Here is a 20,571-nt window from a genome sequence, read left to right as displayed (position 1 = left end):
AAAACATGAAAGGAAAAAATACGCGTTTAATGAGTTCGAGAATTTATTTTCCTTCCAAAATATGTTTTGTATCCTGGCCCAGAAAAAAAAAACAAATCCGCAAAACAAAACAGGGGATTACTTGATTTCAAATAGAAAATAATAAAATTCAATTTTAATTTAAATGGATATTTCCGACAGCCTTGAGGCTGTTTTACTAGCTTTCTAGCAATAATGAAGTCCCTGTGCGATTTTAGTTATGGACATTCGGGCTCATTGAAACTCGCACTCCAACCCCCCCCCCCCCCCCCTCCGAGTCCGCAAACCCCCCCTCCAACCGCACCGCCCACCCCCCCCCCCCCCTCCCATTGATGTGACTAACAAGTCCTAAGGCTGGATGTTCTGGCAATATTTTATAAAAAGTCCTATTAACCATACCCGCGATAATCTGAATTTCTAGTGCCTCGTATAACCATCCCCATTTCTTATCGTTGTTTTTGTTTGATAGGAAATACATTACTTTCTTCATTTCCGTCAAGAACTCCCCACGCATGCGCTAAGCACATCTACAAATACAGTGTCTGTTTCGTAACCACTTGACAGCCGGTAATCCAACACATATTTCCATAATGTTTCTAAACCTTAATGTTTCTTAAACTCATGAACTCTTTACCATTGTTATTTTGTTTTTTTCATTGATTAAGAAATTGTCCCTAAACATCGTCAACACATCTCCGCAGGTGGTTTTCATATTGAAAGATTTTGTGTGTGTGGGAGCTGCAGTCTGGGAGAGAATGCAGGTACAGATATTCGAAACTCGGTAGCTACGTGATAAAAATGAAAGAAAAAACTCAAAATCGAATTGGATATTTGATAGTTTGATGTCGACGCCCACGCATTTTCTACGCTAGTCAGCTGCATAATAAAAAGCTGCTTCGCCAGAGAGCCTTAACAGAAATAAGTGATATCTAATCAATAGCTCCCTGTATTCTAGGAGTTTTTTACTCTTCACTTTTTCAATGTAAGATGCTAATTTGGTTCATCATTATGCCGTTAGGCCCTTTGGCTTACTAAGTGGCCGACTGAGTCATCATGTGACCCGTGACGTCGTACAGCGATATTCCTACTCTTTTCGCTGAAACGCCAGGCGACACCGTGCTCATGAGAATCCCCACGAAAAGGTAAATATTCACATTTTGAATCAGTTCTGGGAGCCGACTGCTTCAAGCCGTTTAACCATTTCTGAAAGTCGTTTCATTGAAACGCTAAGGAGAAATGTGATATTCAAGAATAATTTCATTCACCAAAATCATTTCCCTCTGACGTTGCAGAGCTTTCTGTCTCATTGTGCGCTCAAAGAAGTTAATCGAGAGATACAGAAAAAAAATGCATGTAAAAAAAGCAACTTAAAATTAAGGTTTTTAAAGGAATTTTAGGGGCAGTCGATAGGAACGCAAAATAATAATATGAAAGAATTACTCTCCTAACATCTATTTTCAGTTTAGATCGCTTTATTATATATTTTTATTGTATTTCTGCACACTCTTATATTTATATAAGAGTGGCAACCAAGAATGCAACATTGCAACATATCGATATATATCGATATTGCATTGAAATTGTGTTAAATTCTGCAATTTTCTACGCCTGAGTAATTTATTCAATTACTTGCCTAGAACTAGAACATATTTTGTATATGAAATAGTGGAAGGGGTTTGCGGGGCGGGCAATCAGCCTTTGTTTGTGACGGGGAGGATTGTCACCATATTTTGTCCATATGTTTTAAATAACACGTAATACACATTCGACTAGGGGGGGGGGGGGGGGGGGGGAGCTGGTGGTACCCTCCTGCGTTCTAGCTACAGTCCTTATATCTTGAGAAATTCTTGATTTATTCCAAAAGCTTCTGGTGGGGTCACTTGTATCGCTAATAGGTGGTGTAAACAGTGAAGCGGAGTAGCCGACTTCTTTGCGGGAGAGCCGGTGAGTTTTAGTAGTGCTGTATATAATGTAGGGGAGATACATGTTCACATCTTAGGTTTTTAAGGTATTTTTAACAAGAAAGGTCTTGCTGTTTACAGCGCATAATGTTCAAGACATTCATTGTTTGCGACATTTGTTCCGAGAACACATTTGTTAAATCCAGAACTAGAGATTCGAAAGTAGCAGGCAATCGTGTGCATAAACTCGGCTTCCATCAAACAAACCAGCCACTTGGTCTAACCTATTTCCGTTCTCTAGTGCCTTAGTTTGGCATTAGGGAGTGATTTTCTTAGAGAACACTATATTCTAGAGCTTTTATGAGGGCCTTTTCGGTGAATAATAAAGCAGAAAGATAGTGCCGCACGAATCGCTTATACGTCCTTACGCCGCCCCCAAATCGGTATTACTCAATTTTCAGACTATAAATTTTTTCCTAGACGCATTTTAATGATCATCTCTTATAAAAACTAAACTTTGTGTGTAGATAAGTAGAATGCCAAAATCGCAAAGGTATATAAATCTTGTGAATCGCAAAAAAAAAAAAATGACGCATTTTTCTCTGCTTAGTATCCATAATTGTTTTTATAGTTTTCTTTTCTTTGAAGAATAGAAAAAAAAACACTCAAACACTACTACACGATCCAACACGCGATCAGATGCGTACTATCTTTTATCTTCGTGTTGGATCTCAGGTTTAAAGTTTTATTCCTCAAAATTGCATGGCATAAAAGATAGATAGCACCTCATAAAATAATCGGACAATTTGAATTCATAAGTGATTCAGCTACTTTTACGATATGATGCCTCTTAGAACACTAGAATCTAATGGATTAAAAAAATAGCATATTATTGTGGGTGTCAATATTTGACACTAAATGCTCAAAAGACTCGCCTCATTTTGGCTTCACGGTGCTTTTTGATTTTAAACACACAAGAATACTTAATATATATTTTATACACCTATTTTAATTAACGTTGTCAGGGAATACACCTATTGTAATAAACGTTGTCAGGGCAAATGGCGAATGGCAATTGGCAAATGTCAGCTCTAAGACCAATCACTGCTTATGGGTTTAATTATTATAGTAAGAATAAAGATGATTAGTAATATTATCGCAAAAGTTATCCATATTTTCTCCTCGTCCCCGCGAGCGCAAAAAGAGGTCCCTTTTCGTGGGAGGGTCGAAATTAGCTTGCACTAATATCAAAAAGGTTTTTGCCTTGGTCGAGCACATAGACTAGGGCGAAAAACGTGCCCTTAACATCAAAATCAGAACCATTCAGAACCAAAAAAATGTACACACATATCTCCGGGCAGAGAAAAACTAGTTAGGGACCCTTTTTACCCTTACCAAATCTACGCACCCACATATACACGGGATGTTTTTGTGCTCGCGTGTTTTGACGGTTGCCAAATTCATTGTTAGCATATTACGGATGCCACCAGACTCCCACACGATAGGGGGGGACGGGATGACATCGGCCTCGCGTGCTACAGTAGACGACAGTTTGGAGTGACTCGGTGTCCAAGATTCTGGGTAAATATTTGCACCGTATGCAAAGCTACGAACAGGAAGAGTTATACAGCCTATATAATTTTCTTTTGGTTTTTAGCTCTTACTAACTAGGATAACGGAAATATAAGTTTATTTCTGGAATTTTGATCTTACATGGAGATTTGACGTTTCGACCGAAACCATCAGTCTTCATCAGTGATTTAGTCACCTGACGACAGAGCGAGCGCCCCATTTCTGTTAAGGGCCGGGCCTTCCACCCTTTCCCAGACAGCCCTTGAACTCCCCTCCTTCTCCAATCGCGCTTACGGTCCAAGATCTTGACTAAGTCACTGATGAAGACTGATGGGGCTTCCACCCTTTCCCGGACAGCCCTTGAACTCCCCTCCTTCTCCAATCGCGCTTACGAGCGAAGATCTTGACTAAGTCACTGATGAAGACTGATGGGGCTTCCACCCTTTCCCAGACAGCCTTTGAACTCCCCTCCTTCTCCAATCGCGCTTACGGTCCAAGATCTTGACTAAGTCACTGATGAAGACTGATGGGGCTTCCACCCTTTCCCAGACAGCCCTTGAACTCCCCTCCTTCTCCAATTGCGCTTACGGTCCAAGATCTTGACTAAGTCACTGATGAAGACTGATGGGGCTTCCACCCATTCCCAGACAGCCTTTGAACTCCCCTCCTTCTCCAATCGCGCTTACGGTCCAAGATCTTGACTAAGTCACTGATGAAGACTGATGGGGTTTCCACCCTTTCCCAGACAGCCCTTGAACTCCCCTTCTTCTCCAATCGCGCTCACGGTCCAAGATCTTGACTAAGCCACTAATAAAGACTGATGGGGCTTCCACCCTTTCCCAGACAGCCCTTGAACTCCCCTCCTTCTCCAATCGCGCTTACGGTCCAAGATCTTGACTGAGTCACTGATGAAGACTGATGGGGCTTCCACCCTTTCCCAGACAGCCCTTGAACTCCCCTCCTTCTCCAATCGCGCTTACGGTCCAAGATCTTGACTAAGTCACTGATGAAGACTGATGGGGCTTCCACCCTTTCCCGGACAGCCCTTGAACTCCCCTCCTTCTCCAATCGCGCTTACGAGCGAAGATCTTGACTAAGTCACTGATGAAGACTGATGGGGCTTCCACCCTTTCCCAGACAGCCCTTGAACTCCCCTCCTTCTCCAATCGCGCTTACGGTCCAAGATCTTGACTGAGTCACTGATGAAGACTGATGGGGCTTCCACCCTTTCCCAGACAGCCTTTGAACTCCCCTCCTTCTCCAATCGCGCTTACGGTCCAAGATCTTGACTAAGTCACTGATGAAGACTGATGGGGCTTCCACCCTTTCCCAGACAGCCCTTGAACTCCCCTCCTTCTCCAATTGCGCTTACGGTCCAAGATCTTGACTAAGTCACTGATGAAGACTGATGGGGCTTCCACCCATTCCCAGACAGCCTTTGAACTCCCCTCCTTCTCCAATCGCGCTTACGGTCCAAGATCTTGACTAAGTCACTGATGAAGACTGATGGGGTTTCCACCCTTTCCCAGACAGCCCTTGAACTCCCCTTCTTCTCCAATCGCGCTCACGGTCCAAGATCTTGACTAAGCCACTAATAAAGACTGATGGGGCTTCCACCCTTTCCCAGACAGCCCTTGAACTCCCCTCCTTCTCCAATCGCGCTTACGGTCCAAGATCTTGACTGAGTCACTGATGAAGACTGATGGGGCTTCCACCCTTTCCCAGACAGCCCTTGAACTCCCCTCCTTCTCCAATTGCGCTTACGGTCCAAGATCTTGACTAAGTCACTGATGAAGACTGATGGGGCTTCCACCCATTCCCAGACAGCCTTTGAACTCCCCTCTTTCTCCAATCCCGCTTACGGTCCAAGATCTTGACTAAGTCACTGATGAAGACTGATGGGGTTTCCACCCTTTCCCAGACAGCCCTTGAACTCCCCTTCTTCTCCAATCGCGCTCACGGTCCAAGATCTTGACTAAGCCACTAATGAAGACTGATGGGGCTTCCACCCTTTCCCAGACAGCCCTTGAACTCCCCTCCTTCTCCAATCGCGCTTACGGTCCAAGATCTTGACTAAGTCACTGATGAAGACTGATGGGGTTTCCACCCTTTCCCAGACAGCCCTTGAACTCCCCTTCTTCTCCAATCGCGCTCACGGTCCAAGATCTTGACTAAGCCACTAATGAAGACTGATGGGGCTTCCACCCTTTCCCAGACAGCCCTTGAACTCCCCTCCTTCTCCAATTGCGCTTACGGTCCAAGATCTTGACTAAGTCACTGATGAAGACTGATGGGGCTTCCACCCTCTCCCAGACAGCTTCTTTAACTCCCCTCCTTCTCCAATCGCGCTTACGGTCCAGGATCTTGACTTCTTTGACATAGAGCTTGTGGCCAGTGTCTCTAAAGTGACAATAAACGGCTGAGTTCTGAGCAAGGGTGGTTTTGTTGGGTCGCTGGTGTTGTTGTAACCGCGCTTTAATTGATTTTTATGTCTCACCAGCGTACATTTCCTTACACCCACTTTCCCCACAAGGTATACCATATACCACGTTGTAGCGTTTCTCGAAAGGCTGTTTGTCTTTCACTATGAGGAGTTTTTTCCTTAGGGTGTTCAGCGGTTTGTAGTGAGCCACTATGCCATGTTCTTTAAGGGAATACTTAACGTTCTCCGAAAGGCCTCGTACATACGGGATGTAGCCCACGGCTTCGGCCTCCCATCGGTGGAATTGTCGTTACTTCCTCTTCGCTTTCCGTGTCTAGCTTTTGTTACTCCGAACACTCAATTGGGATATCCGCATTTACGCAGCGCCCTCTTGATATGTTTTTTTTCGGATTACCTCCTGGGGGTCGTTTATCACCTGTTCGGCTTTATGGCTGAGAGTTCGGAAAACACCAAGCCTGTGCAACAGAGGATGGTGGTAATCAAACTGTGGATAATGGTCAGTGTGAGTTGCTTTCCTGTAAACCTTAGTGTCCAGGCTGCCATCCGGGTTTACATGAACAAAGCAATCCAGAAATACAATGGTGTTGTCCTGACTCATTCCCTGAGTAAACTGGATATGGGGGTTCACACTATTAATATGATCGAAGAACCGAGATAGATCTTCCTTACGGAGAACTACAAATGTATTGTCCACATAACGAACACAATACACCAAAAACTGGAAATCGACTCTGCCAAATTTTCGTCTTTAATAAGACTTCTTCAGGGCATTTAGGTCTTAATAATGTTATGGTACAACTTATAGATAAGTGTAACTCTGAGGCTCAGCTTAGGGAAAGGGAAGGCCACTGGGCTTATCCGCTTAAGTCTATCTACCCGCGGGGTCTTAATAGTGATGACTTTTTTGTAGTAGGAACCCACGTAGAGATGTGTAAATTCTTTTTATCCATAGCGCGCGCTATTCTAGAAAATGCGCGTTTTTGTCAGTTGTAATGTTTTTGCGTCTCGCGCCACTATTCTGATGTAAATAAGCTTGTAACGATTCACCTTCTTCAGTCTGCCCTGAAGAAGTCTTATTAAAGACGAAAATTTGGCAGAGTCGATTTCCAGTTTTTGGTTTATTGTATTCATTGTTCTGGTACGAGATCGCGACAGTTTGGGCTTTTTGATTCTATTCACATAACGAAGCCATAGTCGTGGGGGGTGGAGGTGTAACTCTGAAACGCTTGCTGTTCAAAGGCCTCCATGCATAGATTCGCCACGATCGGGGAAACGGGGGAGCCCATAGCCCAGCCATGCACTTCCTTCGGCCACCAAAGGAGAAGTAAGTGGTCTTCAGACATAGATAAGCTCAACCATATTATCCACGCTAAGGTTTGTGAGTTACTTATAGCAACATCAGGTGGAATCGATGGAAATAATGCGGTGACGTCATTGGGACTAGGAAGTAATAACCTCGTCCTGTTGGATTTTGAAATCCTTCACTCTCTCTACGAAATATTTCGTATTTTCTATATGATGAAGTGTTGTGCCAACCAGTGGGCTTAGGACGGACGACGCGTATTTAGCAAGATTGTATGTAATCGAGTCGATACTGCTCTCAATAGGTCTTATGGGTATGGGTTCTGGTTTGTGTATATTTGAGTTCATAGAAAGCGAGAGTGGAAGGTTTCGTTGGCGGGTCTAATTTCCTCTTTAAATCTATCTTGATCGTATGTTCCTGAAAAGCTTGTCCACAAACTTAATGACTTTTCCTTTAAAAAAATATGTGTTGGATTGTAACCCATCGGCTTATACGTGTTCTTGACGTTTGTCACGTGAGCTCTGTCGTCACGTGACTGATAAAGACTGATGGTTTCGGTCGAAACGTCAAATTTCCATGTTATATCATAATTCCAGAAATAGACTTATATTTCCGTTATTAACTAAGTATCTGGATGTCTGACAACATTCATGCACCAACTTGGATAGTTTGCGCTTTATTGGCCCTCCAAATTTCCGCCACATTTGCACATGGCTGTGCCTGGTATGTTCCACTTGGCCAACTTGCATCGACCACTTGCATCCTTTCTCCGGTTAACACCCACACTTAGGAGCAACAACTGAAAAACACTTGACAGCTCTGGAAAGGTCCAGACAGGCTCCCACTGTCCACTGCCGGTTTGGTATTGTCCCATTCAGATTGTGAAGAGATTGTCTGACTCAGTAATGACCAGCGATGTAAGCAGAGCGCAAGACGTGATGAAGCAAAGCAGCAGATATTGGTGGAGAACCTCTATTCTGTTTCTCTTTGGGAAGATGTCTGCCCCCTCCCGCCAGAAAAGTGCTGGTGCGACCGTACATTATAACTACAAATAGCTACAGGTGTGAAGACTTGGTTCACAGACTCCTTGTCAGGGATGCTGCCTAGTGAGAACAGCACTGGAGTGATATCTTCACGAACGCCCTAGGTGCCCTTTTTTCTTCCCTTTGTAGAACGTTCTGTAGAACGAAGACCTCATTCCCTGAAATAAGAGACAACATGGCCGCCACGCATAAATAATAGTGCATATACAACGTCAAAATGGCTGCCATTTCCTATACGGAAATGTGGGGAGACATCACAATTTATCAAATTTTCTCGTTTCAGAGATTTTGGGCTCACGATGCAGGACTCGAAAAAAAAAAACGTACCATTCGAATGATACACTTTCCGTTCAAACGATGCCAGAGAAAGCCCTATATTTGTTCCTTGGACATTGCACTGCTGTTCGCTTGAGAGCATTTCATCCTCCATGCTATATCTGTAATTTTATTGAAATCGGCCATAAAAGTAGTTGTTTAAAAGGTAGTATTGTTCGCCGCATCACCGTTGCAGGACCCGAAATCGGTAAATCGACTATCCTCCCATCAAATTGCCCAATAAAATAGGCAGTAGCGCCTTCCAATCTTTTTCCCGAAGATATAACTTTTGAAGTAGAGGTGCCTAGTTTAGGAACCATAGCCTTCCAATGGGGGCTAAACTCTCTCGAACTCTACCGGAATTTAAGTAAGTGATCCAGAGAGTCTTCCCATCTGAGGGACTACGCTAGGCAGAATAACCCAATTAATATATAGGTATATTAGTATACCCTGTCCTTTGGAATTGTAACTATTGTACATAGCTGTCTACGCCCCACATGGAAACCAGTCCATATATATTATTGTCATTGTATATTGTAAAATGTTTATTGTTATCAGATAACAAGTTTTTTTCCTGTATTATTCCATTAATTGTACATTATCTTCATTCAATGGTTAATTATATGCAGCCCTATAAAAGTGGAAGTATTCATTATAGGGCGTGGCGTCCTATTGCAAATTAATTGTAATATCAAGATCTACCATATTGCAAAATTTTATGCTTGTACTAAAAATTTAGCCATTACCGCAAAGCAATTGCCTCTGCTACGGGTATAATAAAACTTATTCAGTCAAGGAACGAGAATATATTTCTGTGTTCTAATAAACGAAAGGAAATACCTCGATTCTCGATCTTTGGCACTTCAAACTTGACTTTGCTCTTTTCTTCGTTTAAGAGCCTTTTTATAACAACTATCTTATGTAACAACTATTTTTACGTAGCAGACAAAATCTTTATCTAAAAATAACACGTGTGTTAAGAAACACATGAATGTCAAGAAATACCTTTTAAAACCTGGGTTTATTCATTGAATTAAAAAACACAAGGCTCCGGCGCCGTGTCGATTCCAATTTCCTATTTTAATAGGTGGTCAGTAAATATGCTGTTGCTAAAAAAAGGCTGTTAACAATCTATAGGCTATTTCGTTGTTTAATTACATCCTATTCGCTTTTTTTAGCCTGTGGGGTAAGTTGGATTGCGAAACTTCCTCTCGCACAGGGAAAGAAAATATATAATATATTATATGTATGTATATATATACTCTGTCTAATTTCTAAATCATCTAACTTCATAACTTGAGCTCATTCTTTTATTTTAAAAGCTTCTGTGTCTGTTAATTTCTACGGGTAGCAATCGAGCGGCTTGTTTTATCGTGTTTTGCCGTTCAACGTGGATTGTCGGCCTACTGCAGCTTGTGCCTTCATACGGATCTTTATTCTCTCAGCTCTGATCTGTATCAGATTCACAAGTTAGTGAGTACTAGACTTTTTCTCTTTATTGTTTAAAACCTTTTTGCTCTGAAACTTGTCTATTTAGACAATGACAATGACAATGACTCGCGTCCACACTCTCGTTTTCGCAGCGCGTTCGCCTGGATCCAGCCGTCCACACTAACACGGATTTAAACGTTTGAAAACGCTGAAAGGTACGGGGTGACGTCATTTTTATGATATGCGCATGCTAAAAGCAGCGCGCGTCTGCGATATGACGCCATTGTTTTCATTTTGATACGGATTTGACCGTCTACACTACGGACCAAAGTATACGGATTCATTTTTATTCACTTTTGACAGCGTTTTCAAAAGTATCCGGATTCGCTGGATCCAGCGCGCGTGTTAGTGTGGACGAAAGACCTAAACGTATCAAAAGGTATACGGATCCAAACGAACCCGTGCTAGTATGGGCGAAAGACCTAAACGTATCAAAAAGTCTACGGATCCAAACGAACCTGTGCTAGTGTGGGCGAAAGACCTAAACGTATCAAAAAGTATACGTATCCAAACGAATCCGTGCTAGTGTGGACGAAAGACCTAAACGTATTAAAAAGTATACGGATCTAAACGAACCCGTGCTAGTGTGGGCGAAAGACCTAAACGTATCAAAAAGTATACGGATCTAAACGAATCCGTGCTAGTGTGGACGAAAGACCTAAACGTATCAAAAAGTATACGGATCCAAACGAATCCGTGCTAGTGTGGACGAAAGACCTAAACGTATTAAAAAGTATACGGATCTAAACGAACCCGTGCTAGTGTGGACGAAAGACCTAAACGTATTAAAAAGTATACGTACCCAAACGAACCCGTGCTAGTGTGGACGAAAGACCTAAACGTATTAAAAAGTATACGGATCTAAACGAACCCGTGCTAGTGTGGACGAAAGACCTAAACGTATTAAAAAGTATATGGATCTAAACGAACCCGTGCTAGTGTGTGCGAAAGACCTATACGTATTAAAAAGTATACGGATCTAAACAAACCCGTGCTAGTGTGGACGGCCCCTGAGTACTACTTTTGTTCGTTTTATTTCATTTCGATTTATTTTCGATTCATTTTTCATGTTTGCACACCCAACATCGGCCCAGCATTCCACCAGCAATGATGATGTGTGCTGGTACTGCTGGGAGTGGCTTCAATAAAGTTTTGAGCGTTAGCCCTTCATCGAAGCAAATAAGAGCTCTTTTGGGATAAAAGATACCCTTTCAAGTTTGTGTTAATTTATTTTTCCTGATTCTGACACGCCTATTTATTCTGACCACCTATTTATTCTACAGCTTGTCTGTAGTTTTTCTAGTCATGTCACCTAATTATTCTACAGCTTGTCGGTAGTTTTTCTAGTCATACCACCTAGTTATTCTAAAGCTTTTCTGTAGTTTTTTTTCCTAGGCATACCAACTAAATCATTCTACAGCTTGTCTGTAGTTTTTCCAGTCATACCACTTAATTATTCTACAGCTTGTCTGTAGTTTCTTTCTAGTCATACCATCTTATTATTCTACAGCTTGTCTGTAGTTTTTCTAGTCTTACCATCTCGCCTATATAAGCAGATAAGTTCTCCCGAAGTACCTGGTAGATAAACTCCAAGGTGTGCAAACCGCTTCTGCTCGTGTTAAATCTTAAAAAAAATATTGATAAAATAACACCCCCATTACAAGAATTACATAAACCCCCTATTGAATATAGATTTGTTTTTTAACGTCTGAATTATCTGCTTACTCTTATCTGAATGAACTCAATACCACTTTAACAAATCACGGAGAAATATGGTTTAGATATTTTTCTCTGCTGCGGCTTTTTTAAGGAACCCGCTAAATGAGCATGTTCGGGCGTAACATATTTCAGAACCAATTGCTTAAAAAAGCTTTTAATTTATAAATTAGATATGAATTAGATATTAATTAGATATGAATTAGATGTAAGATTTTTCTCATCTCGTCCGAAGTTCCTCCTGTGCTCTTGGTTGGGATGTTTTTAATGTTTTTAGGGGGGGGGGGGGGGATCCGCATGGTTCGCCAGCTAAACAATAGCATCGAGTGAAATTCATTTAAAATCCGAAATTCGACCGTCAAAGCAGTCGAAATCCGAAATCCGTGCCCAAATTGTCAACAGATCCGTGATCCGCCGTATTTCCAAAATCCGTCAATCCGCTGAAATAATCATCAAAATCCGTAATCCGTGAACATTTCGGGGCTGAATCCGCCGATCCGCGAACCTATTCACCCCCATCCCCCTTTTTTATTTATTTAATAAGATCCACAAGATGCCGATAGGTTTGGTTTAAAGTGCAAATAAACAAGTCATGTTCATATTATGAGTAAAATCGTTCTCCAGTCGTTTTCCCCTTCATGTGCCCAGGCTTCTCACGTATATTTTCTCCCTAACTCGAGCAAAACACGTGACCATATCAATGGAATAGACAATATTAGAACAATAACAATTCAAAGCATATGAGGTTGGTAGGTCTCTCCAATGAAACTAAGGCATCTCAATATAACAATATTCTCACTATGTGAGCCATCTGCGCCGTGGTTCCGGAGTGAACGTGATCGAATTGACCCAAGCTTGCGGCGTAGAGAGGGCTGTTTCTACTCAAACTCAACCAGTTTGTCATTTTGAAATCCGGTTGTTTTCCCTAAGCAATCAAATTCTCAATCTAAAAAGGGAAACAGCAGGGAGAAATAGAACACCACTCACCGACTCATGTGACATTAACAGTCTCCACAGATAGCGAGATAGCGAAACATAAAAAAAATGAAATGTTCTCTTTTCAAACTTCTTAACAGAAAATGCCGACTAAAAGATGTAAAAAAATAAACATAATAGAATATATACTCTGCCAACCGAAATATCATTGATTGTTTTCTATACCACCTTTTGATAGATTACCTATAAATACACCCGAGTTTTGAATATTCATGTTTAGTTGTTGAAAGCTGGCCTCACGTATATGTCTATAGAGAGCATAAATTTATACCATCTGCCGTAGAATTTCCCAATTTGTTCATACTATACTTTCATATGCAGTATGATCACAACGGAATTGAGACAGCGGGGGTGTGGGCACTTAATGGATGATGTCAGGGGAACAGGTGATAGCTGTGTTATTTAGCTGCGCTGTTGCTTAGGCCTGAGCTCAATATATATCAAAAGATATTTCACAAATTGCGGGAGGGAGATATTCGTTTCGCGGGATTACAATTTTAAAAGCCTATATGTTAAAGACAAAGCTGCGGAACATCGAGGCCTTTGGGGTAGGACATGTGAGGTATTAATACTTAAGCTGCTCTTTACTTAATGGTGAAGGCTCCCACCCTATCGATTTATGATATATTGTTCAATTTATTTATGTCATGCATTTCATTCTTCTTAATGCTAATAGAGTTTTTTGGAGAAATAAAATGTATTCGCAAATGTTTTAAATGCTTGCACAAGTAAGAGTTGCTCAACTAAAACTTTGATCGAATAGAAACGTCTCCAAGTGCTCGCAAAAGTGAGCTTATCTTCCTCAAATGCTCTTTTTTTTAAATATCTTCGCCAGCTCAAATGCTCCCATATGATTTGCTACTTTTTTTAACTCAATAGTCTGACGGTATGGAACCTTATATCGGGCTTTCAATGGGTTGTGCTCCCAGTTAATAAGACATAACAAGTAGAATGATTAATAACACCGAATATTTAGACAGAAACTGTTCCTTATTTTAACGTCAAATAACGTGATAAGGCGATTTTTTGCCACATTCAATTAGTTTTAATTAGTTTTTTTCTTTCCTACTCGTCGAGAATCGTGTCTATTTTAGCTTTTTTCTGTCAACCAATTCATTCTATATTTCAAAATCCATCTAGTGTAAACCTGGATTTGTTTTAATATGTAATATATAATATTCGAATTTTCACAGAAAGGAGTATTATTTTTAGGTTTCCATTTTTACCATTATCTTCAAACCAATTTGCCTATAAAATGGCACTCTAAATGGAAAGGAGAAATGGATTTGATGAACAAAAATCCCCATGAGCCTACTAATATGGTTCAGCTTAATCTCAAAGCAAAGCGGAAAAAAAACGACAATGGCTCTCCCCGGGCGGCCAAATAATCAATTATGCATAGAACAAAAAAAACATATTCTCGCAAAGATCCCACTTTTTACAAGGTGCAATGTTGTCCGTGGGTTTATGTAAGTGTTATTCGACCTAAAATTGTCATTAACAGTGTATAGTACACGGCGTGCATATTTCCGTCTCAGCCTATGTAAAATAAGAAGCAGTTCAAAATTAAGTTAGTCTGTTGAGCTGTTTTTTTTTTTCCTTTTTTCACGTCTTCAAGGTAGATGCGAATTTACCTACAATGTGTAGTTCCAGAAAATACCCATAACCCCCCCCCCCCCCAAAGTGAAAAACAAGGCTTTGTAAGATATCCAATTCTTTTTCAGCGACAAAAAGTTGCCTATAAAAAAATATATGTAAAACAAAAGGAAATGATAATAGTTACAATGTTTGTTGTACACTCTTTTTTATATAAAAACGTCTAATTTTCAGTTGAGGCTGGGCCGTTCTTATTTTTGGGACATTTTGAGGCCAACGATCTTCTTAAATTTTGGTGTATATAGGAGTTAATATTTTTTTAATAAGAGAATTACATTTATGGTCAATAGCAATAATAAGGTTGTTACTATGAGCACGATTTTATTCTGCAATTTAGAACGCATCAGGACTAAAAAAGATAAAAAATGCTATCTGAGCCTCGGCATGTTCTTAGCATGTCTTAAAATGTACCTGTTTACTGAAATCTCAGGCTTGGCGTTCTTATAAAAAAAGTTCTTATAAAAAAAGAGTGTAATTGTTCGTCTTCAAGTTTATCGAAAAAGGTGTACACCTTCACTTTGCCTCACCTCTTAGAAAACTCTCACCAGCTGCGAAGGTAAAACCAAAACAATGATGCTTTTATGCATTACCCATTGATAATTAGGTGAATATTGCTTCACAGACTTGAAGCGCTGCAACCTCAATTCATTTGTTCCCACCGCACTAATTTGCTTCACCGTTTACGAATCATTTATAAACGGTCTTAGCCCACCTGGCCAAGGTTGTCAAGGTTCCGATAGAACTAGAACAAGCGATGTTTTTTTCAGCCTAAAAGATCAGAAGCAGCTACCTTGAATAATAACAGCGAGCTTGTAAGTATTCTAAATAAGGAATTGATAAGTTTCCATATATAGAAGGGGCCGTATTCAGCAAAAAACGGCAATTTTCGGCTAGATTTTCGTGATATGGGTAGTGATAAAATCGCTGCGGCTCCACTGCTCCGGGGAAGCGCACATTTATACGGTTTCCTTTTAGGCGAGGCGCTTATTCGAAGGAGGCGTTTATTCGAGGAGACGCTTATCCAAGCAATAACAGTACATGGATTTCAAATTCAGAAACACCCATAAGGTTTTCACATGAAGACACATGAAAGATCTGGCGAAAATTTGGAAATTGTCATTTGTTATTTGCGCTGACGTTAATCGAAATCATGGCTGGCGAAGGAAAAGAAATATTGGGGGGGGGGGGGGGGGGGGCACAACACAAATTTTAATTGTTTTATCTCCACGATCGTTCGACATATGAAGAAAGCGTTGTCGTTTTAGGGGTCGGTACCGAGGAATCTTAGTTTTTTTTTCAAAGACTTTCTCCATTGACTAAAGATGGTCACTGTCACTGTTTTTCTCTTCTGATTACAAGGAATAAAGTTTACGAAGCACCTGCGGTACGGCAGCTTTAAAATTGACAAGAAGCATCAGCGGCGTAGCCAGGATTTTTGGCTAAATTTTATTAAAATTATAGTTTCTAGTTTATTAAATATACGCTTTGCAGCCAGGAGGCTTAATTATGCAATCATAAAATCATAGCCTCATGGACCGCCTGTGTGATCATTGCACCGGAGCTGTGTATGGGCTGCCTGTGTAATTTAAATGACCGGAGTCGGGGTGTGCACCACCAGCCGTGGCATGCATCTAATTAGGGACCTTAAGCAAGGACGACGGCGACGGCTAGGACAACGCGATCGAAAAAGATGTTTTCGCGCGTAGTGATCAATAATAATTTAATTGCAATGGAATAAGCAAAACATTATAGTCAGAGAGAGATAAAAATAAACTAAGAACATTATTTCTACAGCGGCGAACGTAATTATTGGAGTTTACAGTGCAAACGTCAGCGTCCTCAATTGACCGTGAAACTTGGAGTTTTCACGTCGTGGTTTTACGGAAAACGGCTGAAATGTATCAGACAGAACGCATTCCCACGTGCTGCTATTGAATTCTGAATCAAATTCCATTGTTTTCTGCCGTCGGCGTCCTCGTTGCCGTTGTCGTTGCTTAAGGTCCCTAATATCGCTCCTTAGAAAACATCCCGAGAGTTTTTTTTATTGATGGAGAGGGTATTCGTCCGATTGTGCCTGATCGTACGACCAAAGTCGGGTTGTGGACCACCGGAGTATGGTGGTGTACGGTCGATAGCACACATCATTATCGACCCAACACCGCACATCGAGACTAGTATACCTTCCATCAACGACAGGAGACCACAGCCTGAACCAACGCGGACTCAGGCTGTGTGTATCGGCCAAACCTCTTTTTTTTCTTTCGAAGTAATCACGCGCAGTTATAGAATTCGTACCACAGTGGCGTCTCTCGGAAAAGTAAAAATTAACAGCCCTCGGTGCGATTGAAACTTTAAGCAGTCGGTGCTTTGTCGGCGTTTTATGCTTGTTTAACGTCACGTTTGTTTTACGCTTGTTAAACGCTTGTTTAACACTTGTTTCATGCTTATTTCAATTTTCTTTCACGCTTGTTTCACGTTTGTTTCACGTATGTTTAACACTTGTTTCACGCTTATTTCACGTTTCTTTCACTCTTGTTTCACGCTTTTTCACATTTCTTTCACGCTCTTTTCTACGGTGCGAATTGACGAATATTCTACGCTGTTTACCCATTGGCGAAAGCCATCAAGCTGAGCTTCTTAGCCGTACTGTCTAGCTCGTAGTTTTTGTGCACGCCCACAGAAAGCCTTTTAACAATTGGAATAAATATGACAACTAAAGCAACTTAGTGTATCAATGAATAATCAATATGTCGCACCAAATATTCTTCATTTGGTCGTTGCTAGCAGAATCCTCGTGCTCACAATTTGAATTGATGAATACATTATGCTGTTTACGCATTGGCGAAAGCCATCAAGCTGAGCCTCTTAGCCGCGCTCTCTTAGTTTGTTGTTTCTTTGCGGGTGTAGCGCAGCCAGGGCATGCCGTTTACAATTTGGATGAGTAATGACAACTAAAGCAACATGGTCTCTCACGCCAAATATCCTTCATGTGCTCATCGCTCGCAAAATGCTTCTTCAAAATGCTCGGTGATCGCAAGAAAATAATGTGGTGCTCGCAGTTCCTTTGCTAACACTTAATGGGCCTTGCTCATCGGCCACTTGATTGGTTCAATTTTGCGATCACGAGCACTTAATTAAGATTATTTGCCATCTGTGAGCCGTGATCATTTCGAAAAAGTTATTTTGCGAGTGCGAAGTCTACTTATTGCAAGACCTTAAAAGACTTAACTTATATAAGTTCACTATCGGAATCATTGGTTTTCTGATGAAGGTAAGTGAAGCGGTTATCTAACCGTAGAACATGAAAAACAGGAAACGTGCATGTGATAAAAAACATGAACTAAAAAGCGAAACGAGTGACCTTTGCAAACGCTTGCGACGCGGGCGAGCACCGGCTTACTTTTCAAAAGCACTTTTGTGGAAGCGATTTGCTTTCACTATAAGCGAAGGAAACAATAAAACAAAAACAAGATTTTTTCTTTATTATTACGCTTTGCAATACCTTTTGGAGCTTGTTAATCTAGGTGTAAATGGTAACCTTCTTTGACCACATTCAGATAATTACCAAAAACATCTTTAGAAAAAAAATTTAACGTCGTTTTAACGGTAAGCTCAAACGGAAAAAAAACAACAACAGATAGAATGCGTTTGTTTAAAACTATAACAAAACGCAAAAAAAAAAACACTCAACAAAGAATGTGGTTTTACAGATGTAAGCCCTACTCCTTGTCCTGTTTAGGTGTCATATTCTGTTATTATTTAAAAAGAACATGGAACAATGACGCACTGTATTTCCTTTGGTTGCAGGAAACGCGAAGGGCTTAGCAGACTTTTAAAAGAAATAAACCATATATAAAGAGACTGTCATTCGGATTTCTCCATGTAGCAGCGCTAAAAGTCTTCGCTCCTCTGCTTCTGCTATTAACCTCTGTCTACACGAAGATATTTCTTGGTCTTCTTTTATAACATGGCTAACACTAGCAGTTTATCGAACACAACTTTCGATGAAAACGGGACTTTAAACCACAATTTGAGTAGCGGCAGCATCAATGGCACATTTACTGGTTTCCCCACGCTTTTCCAAGAGCCTTACGCTCTACGCATTATTCGCCTTTTATTTCAAACACTCCTGTTTTTAGGCGGCGTAATTGGGAACTTTCTCGTCTGTTTAGTGACTTCCAAGAAGCGCCGACAAACTTCCACCGGGAATCTCCTCATTCTCCATCTCGCGATTTCAGATCTCGGAATTCTGCTGGTTTGTTTTCCATTCGTTGTCATCCGCACAGAGTACCCGTACGCCTGGCCGTTTGGTCGCCTCATCTGCAAGACTGTGTATCCACTGGCGGACATTTTCTATGGAGTGGAGATCGGGTGCATCACTGCTATTGCGTTTCATCGTTACCGAATGTTGGTGCATTGCGGCAAAAAACAACTGAACGTAGACTCTGCTAAGAAACTAGTGTTTGTTATCTGGTTGATAGCGTTCGTTTTCATTGTTGGACCTTTGTTTTTCGTAATGGACTTGGAGGAGACCGCATGGAGGAAAGATTGCCTCACAAAGTGGCCGAATGAAGTTTCCAAGAAACTCTACAGTGTTACTTCAATGGTGTTGTTCTACGTGATTCCTCTAGCGGTGATCCTCATGACTTACCTTAAGATTCGAGCCAACCTGAAAAAGAACAACAGAAGACATAACCGCTATAGGTGCTCGACAAAACGCGACGAGAACAGACACAAGGAGGTTCTGGCCAGAGTCGTACAAAACCGGAGAGCAATTCAGATCTTAACTCCAGTTGTACTCATATTTGCGTTTTCTATGTTCCCGTTTACGCTCTTTCGTTTGTTTTTTGTTTTTGATTTGTTCCCTGATGGAGCTGAAAAGTTTATACGTGTTATCTTTAACGTGTGCACCGTCCTTCTGATGGCAAACAGCTCTGTCAACCCAATTATCTATAACGTAGTTAATTCGGAATTCCGACGCGAGTTTTCAGCTTTGCTTAGATGTGATGGTGAGACTTGTTGCTCGAATTCTAGCGATATCTTGGTCACTGTTAATCGATCGTCCGCGAACAGCAACGGCGGATCACACAACAACAACAAGTCCACTTCTCACTGTAACAACGCGATCTCGGCGGACGTCCAAGTTCCTCTCAACCGGCCGGAGCGTGACGAGTTAAGTGCAGAAACAAGCTCTTCGCGATTAACACGTACGGAAAGACTTAAAAATGTGCTTAAAAAGAAAAAGGCTCGAGTTGATCGTGAGAACAGGGTAGAAGAAATCGAACTTGAAACTCGTCCAGCTGTTATTATTAATGTTATGCACGAAACGGGAGGTTTTTAATCACAATGATGCTATCATAACAGTGGCGGATCCAGAATCTATTAAAGGGGGTGGTGGTGGTGGTGAGCTAAAAAAAAATGAAAGATATCAGATATCAGAAAGATATCAGAAATTCATCGAAGAGGAGTGTACGACCACCAAATGCCCCCCCCCCCCCCCCTCGGGCTGAATGTATGAAACAATAATTGTAGTGCCCCCTTCACTTTGTGCCGTTCTCCTTAGGGGGTAGGGTGAGGATGCTATGGTATAGAGAAAAAAGACAAAGAACGAGGAAGCAAAAGACAGTGTTTTTGAAAATATATTATATTGTAAATATGATAGGCTTAATATCGATTGCTTTTAAATAAAGAGAATACCATCATCGTTTGCCTCAGTCGTCCTTTTAATCTTGCTATCGCATATGATAGATAAAGATGGAAGAGAAAAGCTCTCGTTGTTATATATTTTAGTCTGATAGGAGCCATTTTGCATACACCTATTTCAATAAAGATTGTCAGTGCAAATGGCTAATGGCGATTGGCAAATGGCAACTCAAAACAATTATCCGTTAAAGGTTACCAATGCTTGGCTCTGACATTGCTGGACTTTATTTAACACCTTTAATTTTACGAATAATTAGTACCCATATAAGCCATTTACCATTTGCCTTTCGCCATTTATTGGGTGCATATATATAAGGGCAAAACTTCACGCATCTCCAAAAATAAAACATTTTTTTAAAGAATCGAATAAGATGGTCTGTTATATAGATTCCTTCGTTTACCACCGCAATATAA

The 20,571-nt window shown here is 41.0% G+C and overlaps 1 protein-coding gene across 2 annotated transcripts; it reads left to right on the top strand.

Annotated features, from left to right (window-relative positions):
• The first annotated feature begins 954 nt into the window (after nt 1-954).
• Nucleotides 955-19,939, top strand: LOC5513267 (neuropeptide Y receptor type 6). Of its 2 annotated transcripts, XM_032382753.2 has the most exons (3): nt 955-1,160; nt 1,883-1,962; nt 18,262-19,939. In XM_032382753.2, the coding sequence occupies exon 3, from the start codon at nt 18,422-18,424 to the stop codon at nt 19,793-19,795; it is 1,374 nt and encodes a 457-aa protein (XP_032238644.2). In that variant the 5' UTR covers nt 955-1,160; nt 1,883-1,962; nt 18,262-18,421; the 3' UTR covers nt 19,796-19,939. The 2 variants fall into 2 exon arrangements, with proteins under 2 accessions (XP_032238644.2, XP_001633557.2); XM_001633507.3 differs by lacking the exon at nt 1,883-1,962.
• The last annotated feature ends 632 nt before the right edge of the window (nt 19,940-20,571 follow it).

The sequence above is a fragment of the Nematostella vectensis genome, chromosome 3, assembly GCF_932526225.1.
Source record: "Nematostella vectensis chromosome 3, jaNemVect1.1, whole genome shotgun sequence".
In the NCBI taxonomy this organism is placed as follows: domain Eukaryota; kingdom Metazoa; phylum Cnidaria; class Anthozoa; order Actiniaria; family Edwardsiidae; genus Nematostella; species Nematostella vectensis.
The sequence above is the reverse complement of the archived record's forward strand: the minus strand, read 5'-3'. Positions and strand labels throughout refer to the sequence as shown.